We start from the raw sequence: 25,663 nt of genomic DNA on the forward strand, positions 1-25,663 counted from the left end.
TAAAAAAATGGTTAATTTTGATTTGATTTGTTGGGGTTTTCTTGTCTGTGTCATTTTCAGCAACACATATGGCTATGTCTGTTGGGTACTGGGAAGGGTCTCAGTTGTACTCCCAGTTGTTAAGTTCTCTGATGATGTATTGTCTCTGTTCTTCCTTTTGCCTTGAACAGTGTTTGGCAATTGCAAGCATTTAACAAGAATCTGAAGGCAATGAAATTGATACCCATGTAATCTGCAAGGTCTACATGTGCCACAGTATGCCTCAGGATCGCTCTGTGCTCCCCAATCTTTGTAGCCAAACATGAGACCAATGCATTGTTCAATTCATTTCCCATACACCCTTCTGAATTCCTTTTCAACTCCAAAATAGGGGTTAGGGAGAGGAAACAAGACAATAGTTACACAGGTTTCTGAGAAGGGTCGGTGTACTTTTTTATGTACTTACCAAGAGTTTCATCGGAGTAAGAATCAGGGTGCTACTGGGCTGGAATAGACTCTCAGATCTAAAAGTATGTAAAATTGTGCCATTTAGGGAACTCTAAAGGCTCTTGTCAAGATTTTTATCTAAACAGTCTTAAGAGACTAATATGTTATGGCGTATGAGAGAAAATCTGCTTAAATGTCTGAAACAAAGGATGAAAATAAATGAAGTTTACTGTAGGAATCTGAGAATATGAATAACATCACAGAATTTTCTGAAGCTAAAGAATACTGAAGATATAAAACCAAAAGCTGACCTAAACAGCTATTAAATCTTCTCCCAGATCTGCTGAATGATTTGGCAAGGATTTTCAGAGAAAATACAACATTAAGAAATCAGGAATTGTGAATATGAGGAAAAACAGTGCAAATTATAGATACAGAATGATGGGACCTAGCTGCTCACTCACCTGTTCAGAAAGCGATCATAGAGGTCTATCAGTAGTTCTCTGACATCTTTCTTTCTCTTACTGGTAAGAGAAAAGATGGAGAGATTTCTTTCAAGGAAGCTACAACTCCCCTAAATTGTGCTCTTGGAGATTGGCTTGTCACTCATTTTAATACATTATATTCATGGAAAACTGACTGTCCACCTCCTGAAGTCTCAGTCCACCTCTAAAATTGTTTTCCCTCATTTCCTTTCCATGCTATACATCACATTCCCTTCTAAGATCAGTAGACCAAAGTCCATGTCATTAATTGGTCCAAACTAATTTCTCTTCCGAGCACTTTAAAAACTCCTTTTTGTTAGAACCAAAAGAGTTTCACTGACAGCAGAGTCCAAGTGAGCTTCAACTTAAATGAAAACTACTTACTGTGTTTGCTGAGTTCCAAACCAAACTAATCTGTGATTTAAACATTTCTAGATAGTTTATAAACTTACCATTATATTCATCCTTTATCATACCCTTATGTTAATGATATGAAAAATACTCTGAGGAAACATGACATAATTGTATAAATGTAGGGTTTTTTCCAATATGAGAGGCCCTTGGCCTAATTTCAAATTAATTTCTTTCAAAATTTCCTGTTCCTACTCTTTCTTTCCCAAGCAGGGGTGCTGCCAACTAGCTATGCCTGCGAAGTAGTCACACCTTGGGCACCTAGTTTTATTAGTTCCGTATCAATGAGCATGCATTGCAGCCAATTAAAAACAGTAAAAAGTGAAAAGTAAAATTTTGCCGTGTTTTCTAAGAAAATTACAACATTTCTAACTTAAAGTTATGCAACATTGTTTCCACTACAAAATCCACACTGTATTAGCCCCTGTAAGTACCCTTATAAAATGCAGCAATTTGTTCCTTTATTTCATTTCACCATTTCAATCATTTCACCATTTCAAATTTTAAACTGTGTCAAACCATTAAGAAAGGCTGGCGGAGGAAGTCTTGATTGAAAAAGAGAAGTAAGTACTTGAGCCTGAAACAGACTTCTTTGATGTTCTTCATACCTTAAATGTTAAGAAATTGAGCAAATATTTCCAAAATTAGTACTGTTTTCTCAAATTTCTTTTTGCATCTGTTAAAAATAGGACATATTAGTCATACTTGTTTTGTCAAAAAGTGATAATGTTTTTTAAAGATACCTCTGCAGAAAAGGATATAAATAGTGAAAAAGAAACATTAGAAGTTACATGTGTGATAGAAGAAAACTATGAAATGCCAGTACAACGCACAGAAAAAAATCACCTAAGGAACAAAATATAAGCTAAAATTGTTTCAGGAAAATGTTGGAAAAGAAAAAGTGGCTTTTGTGTTTGTGTGTAGGTTTAACTTTTGTCACTTCTGTTTATTCCTAATGCAGCCTTTTATTTTTTACTTCTAATGCAAACTTCTTCCAGTAGTTTTACACTTTCTGATTTTCTCTAAAATGCAGTTACCTCAGGTATTGAAATCTTTGTACAGGATAGTGAATTAGTCTTTGACTATTACTTTTTTGCCATCTTAATGAAAGATTTAAATTTGCAGTAACATCACAATTTTCCAGTAATTATCCTTGCTGACAGACATAAGGAATACAAATTTTCTCACTTTGAGTTAGTAGAGAGTTAACCACATTTAAACAGTTTGCGATTTTAAATAAAACTGACATGCAGCCTGTAAATACTGATTCATACAATTTGAAAAAAAAAGATGAATTATGGGTTTATGCATTTGGTACGTGCTATCATGTAACAGGGATACTATCAGCCTTGTTCCGTCACTGCACATACTAAACTGTCATGTCTTGTTAGGAATTACCTTGTTGCTCTCATGTTTGCAAGCAGAAACATTAGAATTCTTGAATAGATAAACCAAAGATATTCATAATTAAGATAAAATGAAGTTTAGGTATATTAAAAGTAAATGCTAAAAGTACAAGCAAAATGCCAAAACAATGTTAATGCTGTCTTCCAGCAAAGTGTTTCAATAGGTGTAGTTTTGACTTAGGGTATTCCAGCCTGTGTGGTCTCAGACTCTATTAACATTTTAATGGAATTTTAGAGTTTGAGGGGTTGGAAGTTGTTTTATTTTTATCTCTTTGTGATATCAGCTACATTCATAATGCTGCTTTGGAGACAATTATAGCATTTTATACACTTTTTAAATAAAGAACTTATATTTATGATTAATCTTTTCACAGATTTTAATTTTAGAAGAAAGTTGAAAGTTCTGCTTTGAATCTTGGAAGAATTTATATAGGATTCTTACATGTGCTCTTTTATTACAGGAAAAAATACACCTAATGTTAATGTCATAAAATAGTTCATTATTTCAAACTACATAAACATCTAATTTGATGATGAATCTTATATTTTGCTATGCGAAATCAAAGTGAAAACTAGTTATTTGATTATGCCAAACCTTAAAAGCTTCTGTCCACCCATGAAGGAGAAAAAAGGAAGGTTGGGGGTTTTTTCAGACTATATTCTTCTCCCAAATTCTGAATTGTTTCTTAGCTTGCTGCTTTATTTTTTGTCTGAATTAATTGGTAAATGAATGTGGAAAACCTTTTAATCTAGTTTTGCATTTAGATCACTGAGAATCAGCTGGTAAGATAAAATTTCCTGCGTACTTCATGCGGTTAAATGCAAACTGTCCTATAGAGGGAATTCAGTGGCATTATCATGAATGATCAGTGTCTGGGATGATGCTGGGATTATATTGGAGGTTCATAATAAAGCCTTCCCAGTGCCCCTTGTCTTTTTTGAGCTCTCAGAAGGGTCTGGGGTGCACAGTATTCTGATGCCATTTGTACAAGTACCCCTTAGTGCAAGACAGCAAATTAATGCAACCAGATTTTTCAGTTGATTTTAGAATAAGATATTTTATATGTTTTGACAAGGCATTATTGTTTAATTGCTTTTACAGATCCATCAGAAAAGCATAAAACATTGTTTAGAGGAACAATGGGGTCTCCCATTAGTAACCTTCCAGTAAATAGTATGGAGTTTTTTAAAAAAGGGATATTTCAGATCTCCAGATTTTTTTTTTTTTTTTTTTTTTTTTTTTTTTTTTTTTTTTTTTTTTTGCATTATTATTTGTAGTCTCTGTTCTCATTTTAATCAGGTGAACTTTACACTGTTGACACTCTTAACTTGAATAACCAAGCCACACCAACCCCAACTTGTAGTTTTGATTCTTCCCACTAATTAACTGCATGACCTGTCCCCATCTTTGGAATGCATGACCTGTCCCCATCTTTGGAACTTACTGTCCACGTGTCTTTGTATAGTCAGGGAAGAACGAGTAAGAAAAATGTTTCTTCAAAGCATAAATCCAGATAAAATTATACATCATGCCTGAATTGACCCAACAGCTATAACACTGCTTTACCCCTTTGCTTATGATTCTCCTCATCCCTCCTCCTGTTGTACCAGCTCTGACACACTTCTAATGCTGCAGTGAAAACCGCTGCTGCTTCAAAACACTAAACAGAAACCTAACCTGGCCAAAGAAAAACTCTACAAAAGTGTATTGCTGTCCATTAAGTTAGCAGTTTGAATGATCTTTGGAAAGAGTCCAGCAAAGGAAAAAAAAAAATATATATATATATAAAAATATATATATATATATTTATATGTCAATATTACTTACCTGTGATAAAGAGGGCATTTTGTGTCCAAAACTGGACAGCACACCAGATTTTGTGCCATCCTTTATCTGCATCTAAAGATTATCCTTTTGTGCATATAAAGGGCATCTATAGCTTAAAGGCACTGAAATGCAGTTCTCTGTTAAGTGCTAAAGTTAAGTGGGATGAATCCACCAGATCTCTTTGGTGAAGCTCTTGATACGTGATCTCTTTTATTTAGTTTGTTGGTTTGTTTGTTTTTTTTTTTTTTTCTTTCCAACGGTCAGCCTTTGGCTAAAAGAAATATTTACCATGAGCTCTGTGATCCTGGTAGTTCCATTGCCTCTCATGCCTGTTGCAGTTGTTAGTATTTTGTAACATCAGAAGTGCAATTCTAGACTTTATCCCTTGGCTTTCCAACTCCAGATGAAAACTTGGAAGGGTAGTCTGTCAGCACTCAGATGTTTGGCAAGAAGTTTTAGTAATAATTTCCTGAGGTTACATTTAAGAGGTTATAAATTTGCTATGCTTTGATGTATAGCATTGTACTATTTCTTCAGAAATTTAAGATGCAGATGTGTCATAATAAAGAAAACCAATAATGTGCACATTTAAATCTATTTTAACTTTTCCAATTCAGACAGAGTGTAGAAACTGAGTTCTAAAATCTTGAAAATTAACTAACTGGGGTTTATATTTTTAATGTGAAGTTCATAACCCACTGAGTTTTCGGGGGGAAAAAAAGCAGTGCAAGTAGAACAAATTGAGGTTTTTTATGTTTCAAATAGAAATACTGTAGGAGACCTTAAAACAAAAAATGAGACAGTGGTGTAAAAGATGCCAATAGAAGACTTTAATAGGTGTTCCTTCAAGTCCCAAGATCACATTCTGTTTGTATGAATATTTCATTTACAGTATTTTTTTAATTGCTTGAAATCACCAGTATATGATGCAGTCTGGCAATACAGTCATTTTTAACCTAAGAAAGTAAAACTAATACTATGAAATCATTGTCGTAAGAAATAGAAGGGTAACATTTATGACATAAGTGCTGCAAATTCAGACTCTTTACTATAGCCATCAATTTCCTTCAGTGCAATTGTTTATGCAGACATAATTCATTATCAGCCCATGAATATTATATACCAGGTAAGAAGATATGACAAGCTGCTGATATTTTATCTGCTTTACACATCTGTGCACTCCCCGTACATTAGCAGCTGTGCATACAGGTAATAGAATGTAAACTTGCTGAACTAGTCATCTGCCTTATTGACACATTCATGTGTTACTGTGCCAAAGCTCTTCAAGTGAAGTTAGCAACCAGAAACCAGGCTCTGGCTGTCTGCTGGGGGACAGAGTAGGAAACATGTAGTAGCAGTTTAAATTAACCTGATTGATATCAATTAGTTAAATGGCTACAGACACATGGAGTTTGATTGCTATTTGTTTACTTAAATCCAGTTAGCTTATGTCAGTAAATTGTTGTGTCACTCAAATTGAGTGTTAAATCTGTCTAAATATGTGTACCTGAATTGGTAGGAATCTTCAACTAGATCTGGTTAAAATTTATTTTGGTTAACCATTGCAAGCTCTTATTCTATTTAAAACATATTAAAGTATAAAAAATCCTTAGTGAGCTGTTCATGCTGAAAATAGTCTATCAGGTTAATATTAAAATGCTAATTGCCTGAGTGACTATTATGTTGAGCTTATCTTCCAATTGGCAGGTGAGGACCATTCCACATGTGATGTATAACTCAGCTTTTATGAGTAAACCTAATGCTTTTCCTTTAAAACCATGTAATTCTTTCCTCTTCCCACGCTTTCACAGTTTCTTATCAATATGTCAAAATAATCCTATTTATTAACTGAGTATTTCTGTGGCCTTCACCACTGTAACTGAACACCTATCTCACAAATATTATACCCATAAGTTAAGCAGAAAACTATTACTTGTCCCTGTTTTGCAGAAGCAATAATCAAAATAAAAGAAATTATGCTTTGTCGAAAACTCCCCTGTTTTTTAAGAGGTTAAGAGTTCATATGTCCTAATACAGTATCTTACGCACAGCCATTTTTTGTTTCTTACATGTTTCAGTTCAAAAGCCTGAAAAGAAAATCTCCTTAGTGTTTATTTTTCCTAACTAGACACAAATTAACTCTTCTCAAAGTCATCTTCTTTTATAGGAATGGATTGCTTTTTGGAAGCAGTTTCACAAACAATTACATTTTTACTATGTATCATTCTGAGAATTTGCATTCACTTTTTAGTCAATGTCTCCTGAAAAAGGCCACTTTCCAATGTCCTGCCAGTCTCTTAAAGATTAAATCTTCAAAACTTTAAAAGTAAATTAAAAAAAAAATAATATTTAATCTGTAAGATGGATATTTTGTATTTTTTATATAATATGGGGGGGGGGAGAGATAAATTTCACAACAGGCTGGACATCTTATGTGAGTGAGATTAAAGATCTAGCTTATTTTGTCCAAGCAAACAGAGGATGTGGTGGGATACAGGAAAAGGAGATAAAAGGAGATAACCATAAGGCGTTATTGTGTAGGTAATAAGTAAGCACAGAGAAAAAGACAGAAAATTGTTATTTCATTATCTTTAGAATGTAAAAAATCTGACTTATGTTTTAGTTTTTGATAAATGGTTGCCAAATGCATTTTCCAGGTGTGTTTAAGATTAGAGAGAGTCCATGTGATCAAGAGGAAAAACAGTTACTAATTTGTCATATTAGGATATGCGTAGTTTGTGAAGGGCTCTAAGCTTTTTTTTTAGAGCTTCTATAAATTACCAGGCTGAGGTTTCCAAGGATTTAGATAAATGTTTATGAATGTTAGATTTGAAACATGGCCATATGAATTTCAGAATTCCATTACATTGTTCCAAAATTTTAATGTTCACAGTTTGAAAATCTAGTTGTCTCTGTGTTCGCATTCATCTTATGTCAGTATCCTTCACAAAATTCTAGTACTTCTCAGGATAATGTTATCCTGGTTTTTTGCCCACGAGGGTGAAAGAAAAGTCAAATATTTTTATTCTTTTTTTTACTCTTTTGTGGAAATGCAGGGTGTCCTGAAGTATCTCTGCTTTAGCTTACTTTGACTATTCTACTCTATATTACTAGGTTTGCCATTCTTACTTTCATATTGCCTTTGGGGACTGCCCCTCACTGGTAAATTCTCTATGCCCAGATTTTAATTCCATTTTAGCAGTGACCTTGAGAATTCCAGATGAGTTTTCAGCATGTCATTATTAGTCATACTTTAAAGTCTGGCTAATACTATCCTTAGCTGTAATTAAGTTACGCTGAAGAAGATTGACTAGGAATAACTTAGGACAGAAAGCCAGTATGTTGGATTTAGGAACCTGGAGAGTAGCAACAGCTGCCATCTGCAAAAAAACAGAGGTAGAGAGAAGTTCAGACACTCATAAAAAGCTTTGGAGTCATAAGGGGGAGGGCAGTACGTGTTTAATCAGGGATGGAAGCTTAGTGGATAAAAGGAGAAAACTGCTTTGTTGGGGAGAGGGGAAGGAAGGGGTATCTGCAGGGGTTGGGAAGACACGAATGAAAAGATGTGATTGGTAACAGGTGCCTTCAGACCATCTCTATCTCTGCCTCTTCCTCCTCTTTTCTGTGTAAAAAGATTGTACATGATAATGTCTAAATTATTTGTGTTTCTAAAGTGAATTACTTCCTGCTCATCTATGTGCTGCAACTTGTTTTATATTAAAAAAAATGCTGATGTACAATGCTTAGCTCTCTTTTTAAATGTTAAGCCACAGAGTAATTATCATTTTTCTTATGCTACGTTTATGTTCCAAGATTCTAGTTTCTATTAATGTTCTGCATGTTTTCTAAGTAGATTACAGGGACATTTCTGCATCACAAGTAAGCCCTGGAGCTATTCTCAGCTTTAAGCTTGGAGAAACAAAGTGACATTTACATTGCTAAACGAGTGTAGAGAAGCTTCTGGCTCATTTTTTACAAAGAAAAATATGTTCCTAAGCCATCTTTCTCATCATTTTGTTATCTATTTTGTTGCTGTCAAGCTTTAATAAAAATTGAATTCTAAATAGTACTGAATTTAGGAAGAGGATGGACTTCACTGCGCTGATTCTTTTCTTTGAGCTGTTTTATTCAGAATGTGTTCCAGTTTTTCATATATACTTTTGCAAGAATTAAATTTCTATTCACAGTGGTATACAGTAAGCAGTTGTATACTAAATAGGAGGCTTCATAGGCAAAATGCAACACATATATAGATTATGGGATGGAATTGGCATGTGTATTTTAAATTTTATGGTTTTGAGAGAGCTAGAATCAAAGGAATAAACTCTTAAACAAGAAATTGGTAATTGTTGATTGATCTGACATCGTTCGGATTTTCTCAACATGTATCCCATGTTACATTCTTTTTTTCCTGTATTGGCTATGTATATTTCTGTCTCTTTCTACTGCATATCCAGCTGTGTAAAAATTTTACTTTTGTTCATTTCATGGTAGCATTTGACTGTTACCAAGTGGAAAGTCAATTTAAGTACTCTGTAAGAAATAGCAGAGACAGGGAGAATTAAACTAGATGACCATCTCAGAAAATACCGTAACTTCTACATAATAATTTATGAGAATAAATCTCTTTTAACACATTAGCATGTTAGCATCCATTTCCTGTTAGGTGAACTTACTCAAGAAAGCATGGTTTTTATTAAATGTGGAGTAAATGAATGTTACAGTGGCTCAGATTAAAAAAAAGTATTTTGAGAATTAGTCCTAGTTACAATTAAAAATATAATTCTGATCTACTATACAAAAGTGAAAAAACCTTGAGAATTTGACATGTTAGTTCTGAATGATGAGACAAATTATTCCCTATTTTTGTTAAGAAGTTAGAAATATTAAACTCTTAAGAACAAATTTAAGATACAGCTGGAATAGGCAGAGGTTTTTATGTATCTAAAAAGACAGAAGCTGTTCTCTGCAGTGACTGGGACATTTTATTGTTGCCACAGTTCTGTTGCCACTTTATAAGACTGGAAGTAGTTTGTAGATCCATATAGTCACAGATCTGTCAGTTCATGTTAAGTTTTTTCTATGCACTGGGATATAGAGAACTAGTGAATTAAGTGTAGTGCAGAGAAGCTGCATACATACATATGGTCTGGCATCTTTCCACCACCCAGTTATCAGGTTCATTTGTTTGATTGGGACATTTCATACTGTCTTCTAGTTTCCAGCTTTACAGTGTGTATCCATGTGCCTTAGATGACCATATGTGCAATTCTCACACTGGAATTCTTGCTGACTTCTTATATTTCCAGAGCAGCTGCAATTAGGATGCAACTATGTCAAATAGACTCTGCCTTACTTGAAGGATTGAACAATGACTTGTGATCCTTCCTTGATTTCTTAGGTGGTTGTTAAAATCTTTTTTGTGCTCTGTTATGGATGTAGATTCTACTCCTGATAGGCACGAGCTCAAGGAGTTCCACTGTTGAAGCTGAGTTTCCACAGCTGTGTCACTGCTTCCTATCCATTTGCAGTCTTAAACAAGGGAATGGACTGACTGACCATTTGCTTCATTTTCATTTTGCTGTCATGTCAAAATGGCACTTCTGCAGTGTGTTTCTCCTGTTTCACAACTTGTCATCATTGATGTTACTGCCCAGTGTTGTGAATTTGTGCTAATGGTGTTGGTCTTTTTTTCCACTTCCAGCCAAAAAAGGGAACAGATAATTCATTCCAGGCTATAGGCTGTCTTCTGCACAATATAAAAACAGCAGAAATAAAATCCCTGAAGGATAGTTCTAAAATAGTTCTTGGTGTGAATTGTCAGCACATCTGAAGAGGAGACATTGTAGGTATTACTTTTGCTTGAGAGTCTCATTCCTTGATAATGACACGTCTCCTTTCTCTAGTGCACTCCAAAGTTTGAGTACTGTACTCAAACTTCAAAGTGTGTATGCAGTCATTGCATATGTTGAAAGGTGGAACCAGGTTCTGTTTCCGTCATCTCATTTCTTGTTGTGCAGAAATATGTTTATGCCAGGAATCCATACAGTAAGCTTTGTTTGTTTACCTCTAACTGGTGAACTCCAGTGCTGTCAGAGTACTGGCAGTGTAAAATCATCTGAGAAGTTGCTTGTCAAGTGAAAAAGTAGCATAGATGGATCTTGCCTAATTTTAAAAATATATCATGTAGGTATCTACATCTGAAAATCATCTAGAGATTTGCAGTCAGAAAAAAGAAGCAGGCACTATTATGGTGTGATTTACCATAACCTCATTTAAAATGAGCAAAATTATTATGACTTTTGAATTTCTCACCAACAACAATATACAAGAATCAGACAAGGTAGTTTGTCTAGGTTTAAATATTATTACTGAAGATACCTAAAGATGCATGTAACGAAATCCAACCAAGTATCCAGTCACATGTTCCAAAGCCAAACTGCAGACTTCTCACAAAGATCCTTCTTCACCTTACTATTAGCAATTAAATGATGCAGCTTTATTTTTAATATACCTTTACTTTCACAAAAGTTACAGTAGGAGTCTAAGAGTGATCCAAGTAAGGAACTGCACAGGACTTCATAGAGAGCAATGTCCTTAGTATTTGCTCTATCATCACCTGATATGCCCATTAAGCTTCGTCCTAGTGAATACCTTGAGACAAGCAACTGTGAAGACGATTCCTTCTGAACCACGTTACCCTGCCTTTTTCAAGATTAAGATAATTTTCCCTCAAGAAGGAGATATAGGAAGTATATTTTTTCCCCTGAATCTTTTCTTGAACATTTTTATATTGAACATGAACTTTTAATTCTTCAGAGACTGAGAAGTCATTCCAGGATATGCTCTTTACAGAACACTACCAAATGGGTGTAACATTCTTAAATGCTGGTTTAAGTTTCTCAAATCAGTATTTTTTAACAAACCCATAGCTTCAATTTCTGAACTCTGTTTTTTCCCTGTGCAGACTTGTTTGAAGCTGAATAACTAAGAGGAAATGTGCATGTGAAGACAGATTGCACTGACTTGCCATGAACATGTTTTTCATGCTAGTATGGCTATCTTCCCTCAGTTGTATATTCTAATATATTTATTGGTTTTATTGTTAAAGTTATTTTAGAAGTTAACTGTGCAGTTATAATAGTCACCAGGCTGTTACATTCAAAGCTACTATTTGGCTTCCACATTGAGAAGAGTCCGGTCTCTGGACTCAAGTTGTGAGTCTTTTTTTGTGAAGCAGTCTTTTTTGTGAAGCAGTTTTTTCTTCAATCCCTTCCATGCATGGGGGATGTACAGTCAAACTCCAGACTGGATACATATTTTATTTTGAGTTATAGTTTAACCACATGGGGACCATATGGCAGTTAAAGTGAAGAATATCAGCTTTCCAAAGGAGGTCCTGACCATACATGCTTTGCTCTCGCAGTACAGGAGACTTACAGATTGGGAGTGAGAATACACATCTAAAATCATCGCTTTAGTGCTTGAGTCACAAATTTTGAGAGACCTTAACTTTTTATCAGCATCCCTGAAGGAGGATGACCTCTAGTTTTATCCCTCTTTCATCTGATTTTTCTGATTTTGACAGTGAAATTGGTTTTCTGTGCTATTCTTTTATGCTGTGTTCTTCTCTGGGAACACTTGTCAGTCATCAAAATTCAGTGCTTCTGCCAGAACCTGATACATTTTCCAGGGCAGAAATCTCTTCTTCAACTTCCACAATACGAGTTCTCTGCTTCAAAATAGAGTTACAATATAAGGTGAAGTTTGCAGTTGTAAATTCATAAATTTATAGTATAGAATTCCTAAATTCTATATGCAGAGCTAAAAGTAGAATGCCACTTGCCATGATAAAGGTTCAGTTAACTGGACATAATATTAGCGGGGTTGCTTTTGCATTAGAGGGCGTTTACCTTACTACAGTAACCATGAGCTTTACTGACATGAGAAGTCAGATGGATCTGACACCCTTTGCCGCCTTCTATGGTTTTAGTGATATAAAAAAGCCATTAAATTTACCATTAGAATGAGCTGTCTTGAGATCACCTAGGTATATGTCTCTTCCTGCTGAGGAGTTCCAACTGTTTGGTTTGATCTACGTAAAGCTTCTTTTTGAGATCGTTGTGTGGAGATCATTGGAGGTGCAAGACTTCCATTCCGTAAGAACCTAAGAACTGACATGGATGTGATTGATTCCTGTTAGCCAGTTACTTTTTCTTGAGCCTGTTGCTTTGCATCTGCTTCCTGAGCATGATATATAGATATCTCATTAACTGCTTATATAAATGTACATACTTACTATAACTGTATATACACATATATAATGTTAAGCGCTATTGCAAGCTTTTGAGTGCACACAGCGAATTCTTTCTTCCTTTGATTATAGTTACATGACAGAGACAGAAAGAAAAAAAAAATTACAATGTTGGCAAATCACTGAAAAAAAATTACTATCTTGATACTGTACTTGATTCCAGTGCTTAATGTAGGCATTTCTTTTGCACACTTCCATCAATTACATGATAAAAGAGCACCTTTTTATGCCTCAGTCATTTCCCCACGAGACAGTTCTTTTTCATTTTGCTTTGATGATGTAAGTCATGGTTTTGTTATAATACTTAATATTCTATTATTTTTGAATTAGGAAGATATAAGCTGCTCTTTTGGTACATGTATGTTTGAGCAGGTATCAAGGACATCAAAACCAATGTTAATAGACTCCCCTTTGTAGTATCTGTAGCTCAAAATACATTTATATTTTATACGGCTGCATGCCTTATTTTTGCATTTGCCTATCTTCTAGTGGCATTGCTAGTTGAGGGAGTAAAATTTTATCCTTTTTATTCCAAAATTGATCTTCAGTCTCCATTTTTCTCAGTACTATTTCAATTATCCGTAATAGACAGGTAAAATCTATTTTAAATAAACTTCAGCTTATTTTTACTTTTACTTTAAGATCAAACATCATTAAAAAGTCTCTGAATTTTCTGAAGTATGAGTAATATGAGCAGGTTTAGCTTTTAAAAATGACTTACACATCTTTGGTTTGGTTCTTTTAACACTATTTTAAAGCTTGATGATTTTCAGTTAGTTCCACAACACCAGCATTTAGCCTAATAAATAAGCAAGGTAGAATTTAGGAAATATGCCAAACTGGAAAACATTTTAATTAATGGACACTGTGGAAAAGACTGCTGTCTATCATTTGTCTGTACCCAAATAAAGTGTCATAGAAACACTAAAGTTGGAAAAGACCTCTAAGATCATTGAGTTCAACCTTTATATCTCCTTCTCTGCTTGTGTATTGGCAAACAAAATTGCTTTTGCTATTTTTAACTATGGTTGTTGGACATAACTTGCCAAAAATAAACGGAAATAAGCAAGTAGTTTCTTCTGATACTATTTACAATGCAATACATGTTACCTTACTTCACCTCTTGCTACGTCATTCCCAGTGTTCCCAGTCCATTCATTCTAATGACTCACTTTGAATTCCAACTCCTTTCTAGTTAATGTATGCAGAATTTTCAAGTATTCTTTTATAGTTGAGTAATCTTTACTAAATAGGAATTAATATCCATGAGTGGAATACAGGATGTTAGATTGTCCTAAAGTATGAATCTCTGTATGTTTTGGAAAACTTACCAAGTAGATAATCTGTGGTGTGAAAACTTGTTCTAAAAACACAGTTCTTTTTAAGAAAACAATTTGATACTTCAGATCTGTATGCAAAGAGAACTACGATTCCATGCTGGCTGTTCAGGATGGAAGTTGTTTTAGGTGAAGTAGAAGCCTGAGAAAAGTAAATGATAAGGAGAGCGAGGTGAGAAATGGATTCAGCTTATCACAACTAAATTTAGGTATCAAAATGAAAGTGTCTTTGGTGAGGTATCTTTCTCTGCTTTATAGTTAACAACAGCCTAATCAGCAAGGCTAATGTTACAACACCAATAGTGTCCCACTTCTGAATGGAGTCACTTTCCAAGCTAAATTGTCCATAATGGAAAATTAGATTCTTAGACTTGAGCTGGTACACATAATGACCTCCTTAACAAAAATTCATCAGCTAGCTGTGGACAGACTTTCAAAATATTTAATAATATAGTCCCAGATATAGTCCCTGATACTTGTTTGTATGGGTGACACTAATTGTATATAAGCACTGTTTTTGTGCCAGCCAAGGTTACTTTTTTCCTTGTGTCATCTTAACCCACCTTTTTTTGCCAACTGCATTGTTTTCCATGTATCCTCACTGCCACGTCCCCACAGAATGTTGCATAAGTGGTGAGTGGGTGCTTGTGTTCCTGTAGTTGGTGACAGTGAGACCAAAGGTGTAAAGCCAGCCAGGGAGGAGCTGGGTGAATCCACTCAGAGGTGTTGGTACTCATAATCCTCCCAAGAAGGATTGCTGTCTGGCTCTCTAAAGCCAAAGCCCTCAGACCTGGAAGCCTCAACACAGTGACACACAGCTTGCGTAGCATGGCTTATATGTCCAGGAGCCAGTCTGGCAAAGACCAAATGCTTTCCCAGAGAAATTGGAAAGCACAGAGCTTTAGCAACACTGTTTTCTACAGTGCACCAGGTAACTGAAGGGAATATTGTAAGTAAACAATTTGCACAGCTCTGCCTGGACATAGAAACGTGGACTTGACACAGTAAAAAATAGAAGAATTTTCATCATCCATTTCTCTTCATATCTTTCTTTACTTAGCTTATCCTGAAACTAGTACAGGTCCTTTTCCACAAAAGATTCTTCCCGTCTCCTTTGAACCCTCTACCTACTTTCCCTTCTTTCATAAGGAACAAGTTCCACTGGAGCAAGTGCACATATTTCTGCTAAATACAATCTCCAGAGCTGTTTTTTCCTTGCTGGCTTTCTAGACCAACTTGCTAGATATTGGCATTGGAAAATAATACTCATTGAATCAAGGTAGCATGCCAACAGTAGCAGATACTCATGACTTTTTGTTTGGAACTTAAAAGTGAAGGTAAGAATTAAGATTGTGTTCAGGAGCAGAGAAATCTAAAGATATGGTTAAAACCACTGCAGTTCAGAGCTTTATTTTCAGTATATCCTTTGTTGAAAACAGCAAATCTCTTGCAAATATGTTGGAGCAATTTTCTTTCCTTGTTTAGCAGTACACATACCAATAATTCTATTGGATTCAGTGTTTCTTGTGCTATTTGTTTTGCCAAGTTTCTTGAGGTCTTTCTTGCTAAATGTGGAGGGGGTTTAAAACAAATATTAAGGCAACCTTAGCTAAATCCTCATGACAAATTTGGCTGTGATGTCAAAATAGCTTCTTCGCCCCACTCCCTGTCATTCCTTCCTATAGCTTCACATTAGAGAACCCTCCTGTCATAAGGGAAGCTTGTGTGAGAGCTGACTCTACAGAGCCTATTCCAAGTCTGAAAACAGACAGTGCTGTCAAGTACAGGACAGATTCTATTAAGCAGAGAAGACTTTAAACTGCCAAGTGAATCTTGACACAAGAGAATTTGACCCTACACATACAAGTTTCAGCTGTTTCTGGAATAAAAACTGTGTGACAGTTTTTTGGGGTATGCCTTGTTCAAATATGCAACTATTTGGTCCACAGAATAACACAGTTTAAGTATAGGAACACCATTTGCTAATGTCAAAACACTGTTTATGTACAATTTAATCTCCTGTGATGGTGTATTTATTTGCTGTATACTTGCTTGAGTTATTTTCATCAAGAAATTCTGTCTATGTGTTGCTTTGGCAACATCTTTGCAGAGTTTACAACTTTGAAAAACATGTTGGCATCAGCTATGCAGTCCTTTTAAACAGCTGCTCTGCAGTCATGCTGTTTCAACATGCCACCACACATGGCTGAATTATGCAAATAGTTAATATTAAATGACTGAGATACAAGAACAATTTGTACACTCGATAAAGCTGGTCTGTGGAGTGTAACTTCCATTCATGTAACTGAGTTAGTCTTCAACAATTTAAAGGCTTCAGCATGTTTCTTTTGACTTTGTTTCTTGTATTAAAGGCAGCAGTGGACAGAGAGAAGGTATATGGCAGGAGTATTTTAAGAGGCTGAGGGGGGTTTTTTTAGTTCATTACTAATAATTCAGTGAAAATAGAATGTGCATCAATGTAATTTTCCAGCAGATATTAAATAGGTAAGATTTAACAAATATTTGTCATTCAGCTATAAACACAAATAACCCTTTTCTGGTTGAGAGATGAGACAGAATGTTAATTATATATAAGGCTAATACAGTAATAATGTTGCTTATTGAAGACAACACCATGTGTAAAAAGCAAGCAAACAAAAACATTAATATTTTAAAACATGTAAAATCATCTTAAAATTTACATTGAAAAGCTTTTGTACTGATCTTGCTGTTCTAATTCTACAATAATGAATGCTCTAAATAATACTACTAATAGTAATAATAATAATAATTAATGCTTTAAATTCTGTAACTTATTTTATAATAATTCTATCTATTACATGGGGTGGGCAGGGAATGTTAGAAGGCAGGTGCGGTGAAAGATGACAAAAGATATCCAGTTAAAGTCAGAAAATGCTCTGTTTTTTCCTTTCTCACTCTGCTGTACAGTTTGAGTAATCTGTTTTGTTCAGATTTTGTCCAATTATTAAGGAAGGATTACATTTTTAATTCAAATTGTTTTCAAAGCAAATTACTAGGATATCCAAAAAAAGACTGCATTTCTATACATTCTCATTCCTTTTTCCACGCTGGAACTTTAATTTTTCACAAAACTTCTTTTCTGTTCTGATCTTCTTTTTGCTGTATATCCTCTAAAGGTTCTTCATTGATTTTTCTTTTCTAATCTGGATATTAAGAAATATTCCCTCTTATGTATTTATAAAATTTCTGTGCAAGACCTAGTGCTCAAAAGTACAACTTGTCACAGTTATTCAAATTAGATTTGTACACTCCCTCAGCCTGAAAAAATAAACGCAAAAGAATTCTTTTAAATGGAATGGAAGTCTAAGTTAAAAGAGATAATGTGCTTCTTACTGCACAGTAAATGTTCTCTTTTGTAGCCTTTAAGCAAGACAAAACTTGAGTTGTATAAATCCTCTGTGCCTGTTTTATTTCCTTACTTTGCTAGGGTTTAAGTAATAATCTTATTAATTATAGCAAGCATATATTCTTTTTTACATGTTCTGATCCATGTTTGGTGAATATAAAATTATTATTAACAAAGCAGTATTTATAGGTTCAAATGTAATTTAACTGAATAACATAGCATTGTTCTTTTGTGGTTTTATAGGAGCTAGCCACAATGAAGCAGATTATTATTACTCTATATGGTAAACACTATGAACGAAATCTACCTCAGTCTCATATTGATGTAAAAAGTGCAACTGGAAAAAAATTAATCCCTTTGGTAAAACTGCTGCCAGAACATGAAGAAGAAAATATATTTATGCCTAAGCCGACATTATTTGTAAGTACTACGATAAGAGTAAGTGCCAAAATTTCTGATGGTTCTCCTCACTTTTTAAAAAGAAAAATGTGGATTCATCCTTAAGGGAGATGTGTAATTAATTCAGCTTTTTATGGAAACAGTCGATGTTGAGGAGAAAAATTATAGTTTGTGATGGTTTTAGCTATTTGGTTACTTTCTATATCTTAAGTTCACAGCAAACCAGGTCTTAAAAAAAAATACTGTTGTTGTATTACAATACTGAGTGGCTAGCAAGATTTTAATAGGTGTAGGGATTCACAGACCATGTATACTAATTTAAATCTACCATGAGTGGGTATAAGTGGCGTTCATGCATATCTATGTTGAGAAGCCCAAGTGAGGAAATAGGTGTATTTCTGCATACTTGATGTATATTAATGTGTATGTGTCTAAATGTATATTAAAAATATAACACCAGTACTGATATCACTTCTGTTCCTAAGGAAGCTTGATGTTGTAAAACCATTATAAAACCCTGTTTTATGCCTTCAGAAACTAAAAGCTTGGGTTTTATTATTTGAAGTGACCCACTTCAGATGAAGTGCCTCTGGTATTGGAAAGCTTCATGAAAATGGTTTAGAATTTTATGACTATGACTGTGTCTGAACTGATAGAGTCAAGACAGCCAAGCTGCAATGCTGAATCACAAAACAAATCATGATTCTTATTGACAAACAGATGCTACCTTTTTCTGGGGTGGACCAGGTGTATCCACACTGCATAGCGTATGTGCTGATTTGGTCCAGAGAGAGCTCCTTTTTTTTTTCCCCCCCCCCCCTTTTTTTTTTCTTCTTTTGTCTTTTTTCTTTTTTATCCTGTTGGAGACTTTAAAATACAGTGTCTTAAACAACACTGGATTTGTAGTGTGGCACACCACGTACTGAGTTTATAACACAAAAAGTAGGAAACAGTAGCAACTCTCGGACATGATGTGAAGACATTGGGGAATTTTAGGAGTTCAAATTTTGCTTGAATAGCATTATTAAACTAAACACAAGCTTTATCCAGTGCCGTCTCATCCACAGTCCTCTTGGTAGTGCTAAATCATACTGCCCAAACTTAGTTTTTGATGGAGCTTTCAGTGATCCAAAACATAAGCAAACAGTCTGGGTAGATGGTCCATGGTTTCAGTGCATAATCTGTCCTGTTTTACTTAAGGATATTGAAACTGGGTAGGGATCCAGAAAAACTGCACTCACATTAAGAAATTGTAACCAATTTCTCTGTTAAAAAGCTCTAGCCTTTGCAGACTTCCGAGTAGGGAACTGAAAATGGGCATATGGCACAGGTTTTCTTCTTAGATAGGAAAAGAAATCAGTAGTACTTAGAAAATCCTGCCAGTTTAGGTCAATTTCTAGAATTCTAAAAGCTTGCACAGATAGAGCAGATTTATTTCTGTAACTGAAATCTTCAAAATTAATAAAGTAGATTTTTAAGTTGAATGCTTTTTAAGTCTTTGGAGGAAAGAATGAATAGAAAGCAAAGTCTTGGAGGAAAGAATTAATAGAAAGCAGTCAGAAAAGGGAACTACTAGAAAGGAACAAGTTTAGGGACAACAGACTGAGACTACTCACTAACTCTAGAGATTATACCGAACCCTGGAAGCAGAACAGTCCTTACCTTGTTCCACCTCCACTTGCTTAGTTTTATTTCTATTAAACTTACACTATTTTATTTTATATAAACCACCACTGAATTTGCCACAAGCAATCCTGATTGTGTAGCAGTAACCCATAGGATTATGAAGACTAGGAAAAGTTGCTCACAGATAATTCTCTGCAATTAAAATGCTTTCTACAGATTTAGAAAACTACTTTATTCTTTTATTTTCAATTAAAAATTTTTAAGAACTTTTATGCAGATTTTTATATTTCTGAATAAAGTGTTGGTCAGTTTTGGCACACCTAAGGTCTCTTTTCTAAGATCCATTCCTTTCTCAGCTGGCAAACACAGATAATGTTATTTCAAATGAAACCTATTCATGGCACAGTTGATGCTTGTTTTCATTGTGACAGGTATTTTTTAAAAAAATATTTAATTTTCACCCTATAATCTGCTTTTTATAACCTGGAAATAGGGAGGTTTTAATACTGCTATGTTGTAATAGTAACTTTAAATGCATAGTCCTGTTTTTGATATTTGCATTTAAGCAAAGAACTCAACTGTGGACTACACAGTAAGGAGGGAGATCTATGTAGATTGTTTAAATTATGTAGGTCGCATGGTTTTCTTCCGTTCACTGTCTCATAATTAAATGTTCTTTCTTTTACAGACAAATAAAGAGGCACCTGTATGGTACAAGAAACTGCAGAAGAAGACATCACCATAGCATTTTTCCAAAATTATTCAAAATAATCCTTTGGGGAGCTTTTCATTGAAAAAAGTTACTTTCACCATAATGATGCCCATACTATAAAAGCTAGCAACTGTTTTGTTTTTAACTGTTTCTTTTTTAACTGTCAGGTAATCTCTAGAAAAATAATTTCTAGATCTGTCATGTGAATAAAATGTGTGAAAATGATGCATGCAATAATTTTACTAAGATTTATTTGAATTTTTAAAGATAAATAAACACTAATTTGTTGTACACATTATAATCTGGCCAGTTAAAGGGTGTATTATTCAAAGTGTTCAAATTAATGCATGTTTCAGCCTTTTTATATTGTTTTTCCTGGACTCGGTGTTTCATTCCACATTCCTTGCAAATATGCTGGCTAATGCAAATTTTCAAAATACATTAGAATCAAACTGTATAGTACTTTCTATGAAGGAAATTCATATCAGCTGGAAAAAAAAATCTTACTGGTCTTGATTTGTAGTTTATCACTTGATGTCATTTGTACAACAAAGCAGGCATTAAAAATACTTTAATGAAGCAATAAAATACATCTTAATTATCAGCACTGATACATAATGGGTTAGACAGTAGTGTAGTTACATCAATGTAATAATAAAAGTAGAACCATGATGGGTGAAAACTGTAGTGTGTAATGGGGAAATTAGTAACTTACCATATTTAATTGTATGAAAATAAGCTCCAAAGTCCAAGAACACATAGTTTATTCCACTCCACTATCTACTCTGACTATACAAAAGTTCTCTAATTTTTCAAAGCATTCTTGACCACATATAGTACATTTCTATATATAACATAAATACACATCTTTTAAGTACTGCATACTGAAAATATTGCTTAGATTTCATTTAAGAGAAAGCTCCTTCTTCTTAACACCATTTTCCTTGACAACATCTCTTAAATTGATTATTTTTTCTAACCTGGACATGAACAATAATCATTTACTATATAATACTGAACTATATCAAGCTTATGATTCCCAGATAAACTTCCCTTCATTTTCCAAACAGTTGAAGCACAGTGGTACTTTCTCTGTTCCAGGAAAGCTTCAGGGGGGGTTTTGGGTTTTTTTTTTTCCTTTTCTTGTTCTGAGAGGGCAAGATAAAAATGCTGGCAATTGCGCATCACAGGTTTAAAATTATCATTCTGTGAGTGAGGGAGGCCAAGTGTGTAGACAGAGGTGATAATCTTTTATTAGACTAACTGCAGTCCACTGGGGAAAAAAAACTGACAAACTTTTGGGCTCACAAACCTTCAGTACAGTCATTTCTGAATAACTGATTTTCTGAAGTCTAGGGTTTGTGTAACATCTATTTTAATGTGACTAGAATCCTTAACTTTTATTTCCTATGAAACAGCTCCTATATCCAATTAATAATTTTGTAGATTGCAATAGATACATTATATGATTCAGTCCTTAGCTGAATTTCCCATACTGTTCTGTTTGTCTGTTATCATTGAATTATTAATAAATTGTGTTACCTAGAAGGACTGTGAGCTATTTTAGGCAAGATACCAGTTGGAATCTTTAAGTGTTTGCAGTTTGTTTTCCTATGCTATCTTTATAGACAAATTGGTGAGATTAGATACAGACTGTAAAGGTGGGTGACATACCCACCTAAACAAAACATGATCAACAATGCCATATCCTGCTGGAATAGTGTCATCCCTTGGCAAATTCACAGGCAGTACCAGATTTGAGGGAGTAGTCTATACACTGGAAGGAAAGGTCTTGGAGGATCTCAATAGGCTGGAAATCGGGTCAAGAACTGTATGAAGTTCAAGAAAAGCAATTGCAGCCTCACATCCAGGAGGAAATAACCCCCTGTGCCAATACTGCTGCAAAGCAGCTTGACAGAAACAGACCTTAAGGTCTTAGTGGACAACAAATGGAATATGAGTCAGTAATGTGCCAGCCAGCCACATCCTGGGCGATTATACCAACAGGATAGCCAGCAGATGCAGGGGAGTGATCCTTCCCTTCTGTTTGGCATATGGGAGGTCACATCTGGAGTTTTGCATCCAATTTTGGGCTTGTTCAAGAAAGGCATTGAATATTGCAGCGAGTTCAGCGGAGGTGCACCAAGATGGTCAGGGTGTGAATCACCTGATGTAGAAGGGAAGGTGGAAAGAACTGGACTTGTACAGTGTTAATATCAGAGGACTTACAGGAGGAACTTGTAGTCTTCAACTACCAAATGGGATGGTACAGAGACAACAGAGCCTGACTCTGGGCTCAGAGGTGCACAGCAATAACATGAGAGACAATGGACAGTAGATGGAGCACTAGAAAACTCAATTAGCTACTATGAAAAATGCTTTTACTGTAAGGATGATCAAATGCTGGGACAGGTTGCTTAGAGAGGTGGTGGAATCTTCATCCTTGGAGATGTTCAGAACTTAGCAAACTCCTGATATAATTGGACCTGACTTTGAGATAGACTAGATGACTGCTTTTCAGAATTCCAATTAAATTATTCTGTGGTATTATTCCTAAATAATCTGATACCAAGTTTACTTAATTAATTTACTTTGTACCATCCAAAAGGCAAAATTCTGTTTCATTCTTCCATGGAAATGCAATACACAGAAACATTTTTACTCTTAGAGAATAACTGTGCATTGTAAATTTCCATGTCCTCCAGGCAGCCTGATTTTCTAAGAAGGCTGACAGAAAATCAGGCTGATTTTGTGGTGAAATTTTATTGATATTTAAACAGTTCTTCAGATTACAAAGTGACTTATTCTGTCAAAGGCTTGTGGTTTTTAGGGTTTTTTTGCAATTATTAACAAGGTCCATCTTTAAATTTGCAAAAATAAAAGTAATTTATTAGATTATACTGATAATACACAATGCCCTTGGTAAATTCTTGTAATACATGTGGTCCTTGAGTAAGGAGCCTCAATACGTTGGGGTTTTTTTATTTAAAGACTGTATTTTTCCTGAGTCTTCACTAGACTTCAAGGCTATAATTAATTATCTACGAGGAGAAGTTCTAAGCTTTTCATGAGGAAGCTAGAATGTCACCTAAATATAACTATTCAAACGTGAGATGCCCTACAGCAAAAATTAATGAAGCTTTTTGCTCTTCATGTTATGAAAAGGCTCTGTTGCAGTACCTGTACAGCACTTTTACTGATGTTCTTTCCCACAAACATAGTTGTCAAATGAATTATTCCAAAATTCTTCTTCATGGTCTTTGCAGTCTCCTATTGTCACAAGCCTTGTGTCAATGATGTGTGAGTCAAAAATAATGAAGTAAAGAGAAATTTTGAAGGGTAGTCATGCATGTAAGCAACTTGTGACTGAAGTGCCCAACCCACATAATCATCTTCAGTTCCTCTTTTTCAAACCAAAGGGAGCAAAGCCAAAAAAAATTCTCTATCCACTATTACATTTCTTGGTACATTAAGTGGGTGTTACTTAAGTGATAAGTTTCGTAAATACATGGGTTGAACAGGAAAGAAAGACAATGCTTTAGAACAAGTTAGGATTTTAGGGGTTTTTTAACACTCTAATTGCTTTCTCACCTTTCTATCCCTTGTTTGAAGCCAAGAAACTAGTGCATCAAGTTAATCTCTTGTTTGAGGAAAAAATTGAAAACATAATTATTTTTTTTAATAACGAACTAATTTTTTAAGGCTTACTGCTGTATCTTATGGTCATAATTCACTGGCACTGTAGTTTCTAAATATTTCCTGTACAAAGAGACAATATGCCTTTTGGATTTGTAGTCTTCATTCCTTTCAAGACTTTCTGTACAAAACGGCAATGAAACTTTTTAAAAGGGGAACATCTATGAATTCAGATATTAACTGAGAATTTGTCAGTATCGCTGGGATACAATTTCCTACCTCTTACACATTAGCCATTATTTTCTGTTTTGCTTCTTTTTATGATACCTAGTTCCAGCAAAAAGAGAGGAACACTTAAATCTATTAAACCTCTGGCATCTGCAGGATGGTCAGGCAGAATTCTTTTACTCTTGGTAGGCACTCATTAACTTACATGTCTTTGAAAGACATGACTCAGAGAGCATGACATTGTAAAAACAAATTACTACCTTTTGAAGAAGTATTTATGTTATTATGTATATGTGTCTCAATCAATTGTCAGTCTGTAGCACATTTACATGAAAACAGATTTATACACAACAGTTTGAGTCTGTAACATCCTGTCATTTTTCAGGCTTGTGCTTATTAGGGAGGTCTACTGAGGAAAGCATTTCTCTCCCTGTTAACATTACATTTAATAGATCATATGCCAGACTTCTTAGTGAGTCAAAGAAATGTATACCTGGTATTTTCTTATACCAAAGAATATCGAGACTCTGTATTCATTCTTGACCTTTGAAAATGAAACAAGTATCTCTAGAAGATCAAGTTTTGCTTAGTGTCTTTGGGCAATATTATCCCCTTCTTAAATTCCTAGGATTGATTGGGAACTCTTGACCTTTAAAACACATACTTCCGCAGCTTAATTAAGGCAGTTACACTTAGGGTATTTCAGACTGAAGCTGGGCAGCAGTCGGCAGCAGAAGAGGGTGCCAACTCTCGGGGGACAGCATCATGAGCGGAAATGGACAGCACTTGGGAATTGTGGAAGAGTGAGTGGTGACTACTGAAGATGCTTTTAGCAGTAGAAGTAGGTATGGCTCTTCATAGATGTCAGACCCTCTGCAGCTCTTTTAAGCCCTCTGCTGACAAGAATCACAAACTTTCTTCCACATAGTTCATTTTGTGGAGTTCCCTGTGTTTCTTTCCTCACTGATAAGTTTTCCATAGCAGTAAATACCTGTGGGTTTTGTTTATTGCTTTTTCTTTTAGAGAAAGAAAGAATTCTGTTTCTCAGGACATTTGAACTAGGTTTAAAAAATGTATTTCAATCTGCTTACCCTTGAAAGGATGAAGGGGACAAAAGCTCCCAGCAAATTTCATCATCATGAAAGGAGCAAATGGCAGAAGTATTAAATGTAAGAAGTTAGGATTGATCATGGAAATAGCTTTTACTCAAAAACTTACATGTTTTCACAGACTATGTGCCCCTTTTGAAGATACTACAGAAATAACCACAGTAAAAGAGAATGCCGCTTTGACTGTAGCAATAGAATCAACTTTGTTTGACCATGAATAATTGAAGTCTTTGTGTTAATGCTCCTTTTAAGGGAGTAGTGGATCAGTAAATGTAACTTAATTGCAGGAAAAGTCTTATGGATGGAATTTATGACTGTGTTTCAATGAAAGTCTTTTCATTTTTCCTTTTGGTTCAAT

At 34.8% G+C, this 25,663-nt stretch overlaps 1 protein-coding gene across 6 annotated transcripts in view; it reads left to right on the top strand.

The window, feature by feature from the left end:
* Positions 1–20,863, top strand: part of PIBF1 (progesterone immunomodulatory binding factor 1) — a 106,826-nt gene extending 85,963 nt beyond the window's left edge. For 3 of the 6 annotated variants that reach the window (XM_040090293.2, XM_040090302.2, XM_040090311.2), the window contains exons 17-18: positions 17,839–18,015; positions 20,309–20,576. In XM_040090293.2, coding sequence (XP_039946227.1) covers positions 17,839–18,015; positions 20,309–20,365 — 234 coding nt within the window. In that variant the 3' untranslated portion in view covers positions 20,366–20,576. Of the gene's footprint in view, positions 1–170; positions 2,557–17,838; positions 18,016–20,308 lie in introns of those variants that run through there. The other 3 variants (XM_040090329.2, XM_040090320.2, XM_040090338.2) reach the window with 3 other exon arrangements.
* The last annotated feature ends 4,800 nt before the right edge of the window (positions 20,864–25,663 follow it).

The sequence above is a fragment of the Hirundo rustica genome, chromosome 2, assembly GCF_015227805.2.
Source record: "Hirundo rustica isolate bHirRus1 chromosome 2, bHirRus1.pri.v3, whole genome shotgun sequence".
Taxonomy (NCBI): domain Eukaryota; kingdom Metazoa; phylum Chordata; class Aves; order Passeriformes; family Hirundinidae; genus Hirundo; species Hirundo rustica.